The sequence below is a fragment of the Mandrillus leucophaeus genome, unplaced genomic scaffold, assembly GCF_000951045.1.
Source record: "Mandrillus leucophaeus isolate KB7577 unplaced genomic scaffold, Mleu.le_1.0 Scaffold1, whole genome shotgun sequence".
NCBI classification, from domain to species: domain Eukaryota; kingdom Metazoa; phylum Chordata; class Mammalia; order Primates; family Cercopithecidae; genus Mandrillus; species Mandrillus leucophaeus.
This window is the reverse complement of record NW_012098097.1, coordinates 17163906-17169398: the sequence shown is the minus strand read 5'-3', so window position 1 is coordinate 17169398 and position 5493 is coordinate 17163906. Positions and strand designations below refer to the sequence as shown.

At 52.8% G+C, this 5493-nt stretch overlaps 1 protein-coding gene across 1 annotated transcript in view; it reads right to left on the bottom strand.

The window, feature by feature from the left end:
- Positions 1–5493, bottom strand: part of TBCD (tubulin folding cofactor D) — a 217007-nt gene that overhangs the window by 52802 nt on the left and 158712 nt on the right. Inside the window, 2 exon segments of the mRNA XM_011970092.1 lie at positions 3–45; positions 1009–1106. Of these exon segments, the coding sequence (XP_011825482.1) occupies positions 3–45; positions 1009–1106 (141 nt within the window).

Sequence of the window (5493 nt, the reverse complement as noted above, 5' to 3'; positions counted from 1 at the left end):
GTAACTCTGGTTTTAAAGATGTTATTGACTAGTCGGCTGATACAACTAATTCATTCATTTTCCCAAGGTCTGGCTTAGGGGACCTTTCACTCTAATGGAGAGAGCTCTGGTGTAACATGTGCAGGGACACCCCGAGGGTCAGGAACTCACACCCTTCTCTGGAAGCGAACGATCACCAGGAAGGGAAGGGAGGGTCTTCCCCCGGCAGCCCGAGTGCTACCTACCCAGGAGTTCCTTTCCCAGAGGCTCCCAGCCCTGAGAGCCCTGCCTGGACCACAGCAGGCAGCTGGGCCTCTCCCCAGGCAGCAGCAAACGCATCCCCCATGGGTCAGAAAGGACCTCCTCCACGTCACACCAACTGTCAAACTGAGATTCTGGACTTGCACCCTCACAAAGCCACCTCCACCCACAGGCACCTGCCGCTCCTCAGGGCTCCGTGAGGAGTGCCACAGCATGGCACTGTCCTAGGAGGGGACCCTGAGCTCCTCGGGGCAGTAGTCACGGCACTAACGCTCTGTTTATGCTCCAGACCGCACTTCGCTTTTCCTTTGAGACACATTTAACTGCCTATGAAATGCAAGGAAACTCTGAAGCTGCTACCGTAATTATGAAAACGGCCACTAAAAACTGCCGGGCTCCCAGCAGACAGCACAGAAACCACTGGAGCCACGTGGAGCGGAGTCGGGGGAAGCACCGCCTGCCGAGGGAGACGACAGAGGCTCCACCTCCAGGTTCCACCCGCGCCCCCTCGGACGCAGCGGCACTGCGCAACCCACCAGCGTGGGCACTCGCACGGGAACACCAACACGTCGGACACACTGGACCAAGGTCTCCGAAGTGGAACTGGGGACAGACCATGACCCAACACATCCGCATGAAGACTGGAATTCATATTACTTCTCAGAAGTTATTTTAAAATACGACATCCACAGTGAGAAAATACACTCAAGGCTTAGAAGCTCAACTGAATCACTCCTTTGGGGGAAAAAAAAAACCTCTTAGAAAAACACAAACAGAAAACCTACCCATCCCAGTGGTTGATCTTCATGGTAACCAGGTGGTCTATCATCGGCTGGGTGTACTCAGGAAAGCCGGCAATATACACACTGGAAGAGACAGCAGGGAAGAGGTGGTGAGACGTGGAAGGACGAGAACGCACGGCCTGCGGGGGAGAATTCAGCACAGTTACTTTCAAAACCAGTTTGCCCATTTCTTCAAATCTACCACATGATCCAGCCATGCCCCCCTGGGCAGTTACGCCAAAGAAAAGAGCATTTGTGCACATAGCTTCACGTGTAACATGTGTAACAGCGAAAACCGGAAACCATCCTGACATCGTCTACGGAGAAAACAAACCGTGGTTGATCCACACAATCGAATACTCAGCAGCAACACACACAACCTGAATCTCAACTCCCCCAAGCCAAAGAAGCCTGACAAAACGGGTACACACGGCTTCGTTTCATCCACACAAAATTCAAGGACGGGAAACTAATCCACACCCACAGAGGCAGGTCAGTGGTGGCCTCCGGGTGGGGGAGGACCGAGGCGGGAATTTACACAGGGAGGCTCCAGGGTGATGGCTGTGCTCAGGCCTCACACGCAGGAAGCTGTGCGCTCTGGTGAGCGTGTGCCAGCTGCACTTCGGTAAAACCCTGCACTCCATACACAGTGAACGTGTCCCCGTTACACCTCGTACAGCTGTTAAAAACTTTTAAGAAAATCCACAGGCAAGCTGACTTGTACCACAATATAAAAAGATGAACCTCAAACAAAACATTGGCACAAAATTCGTACAGAGACATCATAAAAGAAAATAAATAAAAGGCCAATAAACACATGAAAAGATGTTCAACATCAGTATTCAGCCAGGAATGCTAATTGTTAAACCATTACCCCCACTTGAATGGGTAAAATTTTAAAAGACTGACAAATACCAAGTGTTGGCACAGATGTGGGAAAACCAGAGCCAGTTTGCAAAACAGTTTGGCAGTTTCTTATAAAATATACAAAATTTCCCTTTTAACTCTTTATCTGAAAGAAATGAAAATATACATCCACATGAAGATGATTTCTAAATAAATATATACAACTGCTTTATTCACCAGAGTCAAAAACTCAAAATAACCCAATGTCAGGCAAACTCACAGAAAAACTGTATAGCCACAGAACACTGCATACAACTCACCACAAAAAGGAGCTGCGGACACACGCACCGCGGACACACGCACCGAGGACACACGCACCGCGGACACACGCGCCGAGGACACACGTGCCACGGACACACGCACCGCGGACACATGCACTGAGGACACACGCACCGCAGACAGGCCCCAGGCGCGCTACACTGAGCAAAGAACACTGACACACAGGAGTGTGTTCCCTCTGATTCCATGGATAGGACCCTCCACGAGGGGCAGCCCTGCTCCACATCGAGGGTGGGGCAGCGGCTCACAGGCTGGGAGGAGGGAGGGTGGCCGTGGAGTGGTGGGAGCTCCACTCCCAAGGAAGATGCAGGTGACGCAGGTGGACACACCATCAGCCCCTCCACAACCGTCCACTCCATATGAGGGCAGCTGAAAGCAAATTATGTCTCAAAAATAAAAGTTACATCTTGTGAAAACAACATGGAAGACTTTTAAAAAATAATTTCTAATTATGACTCAAAACCCAGAGCCATAAAAGAAATCGATCCCTACAAACACATATGCCGAACAAAGTCTACCAGGAAAACACCAAAAACAAAGTCAAAAGTCAAACAACAAAATTGGAAAAAACATCCGCAACTGGTCTTACCAACAGGAGGATTCCCTAAAACAAACAAGTTCTTCTGAATCAATAAGAAAAATAGTGTAGCAGAAATATCATCAAAAAGTTTACAGGAAACACACACACACTTCAACCACTTGAAGCGGTGCAGCCTCCAGCACGGAGGAAAAGAAAAGGAAGCCTCTGCTCAGCCATCCGACGGCCCAAGCCCCTGGGTCTGCAGCCGGAGCTGCGGGAAGCAGAAGGACACTGAGCCTGCTGGGCAGCACTTGGGCACAGCCCCAGTGGACGGTGGCCAGCAACGCGCAGGAAACTGAGAACATGCGGACCCTCGGGTCCAGCATCTCCGCTTTCGGTAACCCATTCCAAAATAACCGCACAGGTGAGGAACTGCAGACAAAAAAACATCCACCTTGTTTATGACAGCAAAAAACTGGATGGACCCAAAGGCCACGAGGGGGATCCATGAAGATCACGCCCGACGTCCAGACGCAAAAGGCTCTCCGGGAATCGTGGGTGAGAGAACAGACGGGGCTTCCCCTCCCCTTCCTTGCCGCGGTGGCCCGGGGCTGTATCGTCTCTAAGACCCAGGAGCTCTCACGTCAGCCAGCTTCTGCTGATGAGCTCGGAGGTCGGTCCACACACGACAGGAGCAGACTCTCTGGGACACACGGGAAACCAGGCATGATGGCGGCACCGGGAAGAGTCGAGAGACAGGTTTGGTTTTCCCTGATCACTCCTGTCCCCTCTCAGTTTTACAGCATGTGATTTCTCCAATTCATTTATCTAAAACTCCAGCTGCTTGCACGGATTAACTGAACCTGCCACCACCGCCACCCACCTGTGTTGCCATGGCCTCCACCATGGCACCCGAGAGCAGACAGAGGAGCGGGGCCCAGGAAGAACATTGACTGCAGAGGGGCCCAGGCACGAGCGTGAACTTCGGGCAGGCAGACAGGCACCTGCTGCAAGGCACCGGCCTGGGAAAGTCAGCCAGGGAGACAAGAGAAAGGAAGCAGATGGAGACAGAGCCCCTCGGAAGGTGAGGAAACAGCCTGCGAGAAACTCAGAAAAATTGAGAAATCAGGCAGCAGACGAGCTGTGGGAAACAGTGCCATGACGCCGAGAACCATGTCACCCAAGTCCCTGGCACAGAGGTGCTGCAGGCTGCACGCCCAGAAGGCAGATGCATCCGACTGCGTCCTAGAGCCCAGCAGCAGGGTCCCAGACAGACAGCAGGGTCCCAGACAGACAGCAGGGTCCCAGACAGACAGCAGGGTCCCAGACAGCAGGGTCCCAGACAGCCCAGAGAAGCAGGCAGGCGGCCAGTGACTTCATGGAAAGCAGCAGATAGAGGCAAGGCCACCTGAGTGCTCACGCAGGCAAGGGCACCCACTAGCAACTGAGCCTGAAGAAGACACGCTCCTGAGCCCCTGGCCCAAGGCGGCAGAAAAAGGGGTGTGTCCTGGGTACCCAAGGTCCCAGAGGAGAAAAGTATGAGAACCAAGGTGAGTACCCACCAGAAGGTGGGAGAGACGGAGGGGCTGGAGGGAGCCAGGCAGGCAGAGATGTGGAAGAGAATGGACTCTGGCCACGAGCAAACCAGACAGAACCCACGGGCAAAGCACGGATGGGAGAGGTCAGGGCGTGAGGGTGCAGGGTCAGCTCGGACGCTTCTGCGAGACAAAGGCAGCTGGAAGTGAGGTGACGGCATAGAGAGGGTCCCAGGATGAGGCGTGTCTGAGGCCTATGAGGGATGCGGAAGTGGCAGACCGAGGTCACCAGCCATGTGTGGGCAATGAGAGAAGGAGAAGCAAGTGAGCTGAGTATGTGGACGAGATGCCATTCACCAATTCAGGAAATACACAAGCCAACAGTTGACTTTGAGGCTTCCTTGCTTTGAGGAGCTTATATGATAGGAACATAAAAAATTATTGAAAAGCAAAAGACGACAAAATATATTTTTAAAAGGACGCTCGACGCTGAAGACACCAGCAGGAAGACCAAAACACCCAAAGTCCTCATGACTGCTCACCCCGACAGAAAAACAGCCAGGGAGAACAGAAGCTGTGCCATGCGCTCACACCAAAACCCACGGGGCTCAAAGCCCCTCAGCTGGTGGGGCGACCACGCAGCGAGAACCACTGAGGAACCCCGAAACACAGGGAGCTGAGGAGGCAGGGAGCTGACAAAGGAAGCCACCTGCAGATTCTAAACTGGTGGAGCCCCAGGGACAGGAGTGCCGGCAGGATGGGGCCTCCCGGAGGGAGGGTCGTGTGCACAGTGCTGACCACGGTGTGGTCGTTCAACGGCTCACATCTGCCACACCCGCCACCACACTGAAACCCGTATTGAAAACTGGCGATTTTACTACATGTAAACTACATGTAATAAAGCAGATGTACAAAGATAAAACTGATTTTTTTTTTTTTTTTGAGGCGGAGTCTTGCTCTGTCACCAGGATGGAATGCAGTGGCGCGATCTCGGCTCACTGCAACCTCCACCTCCTGGGTTCAAGCAATTCTCCTGCCTCAGCCTCCCGAGCAGCTGGGACTACAGGTGAGCGCAACCACGCCTGGCTAGTTTTTGTATTTTTGGTAGAGATGGGGTTTCACCATGTTGGCCAGGATGATCTCTTGTCATCGTGATCTGCCTACTTCAGTCTCCCAAAGTGCTGGAATTACAGGCATGAGCCACCGCGCCCGGCCCAAAGCTGATTTTTTT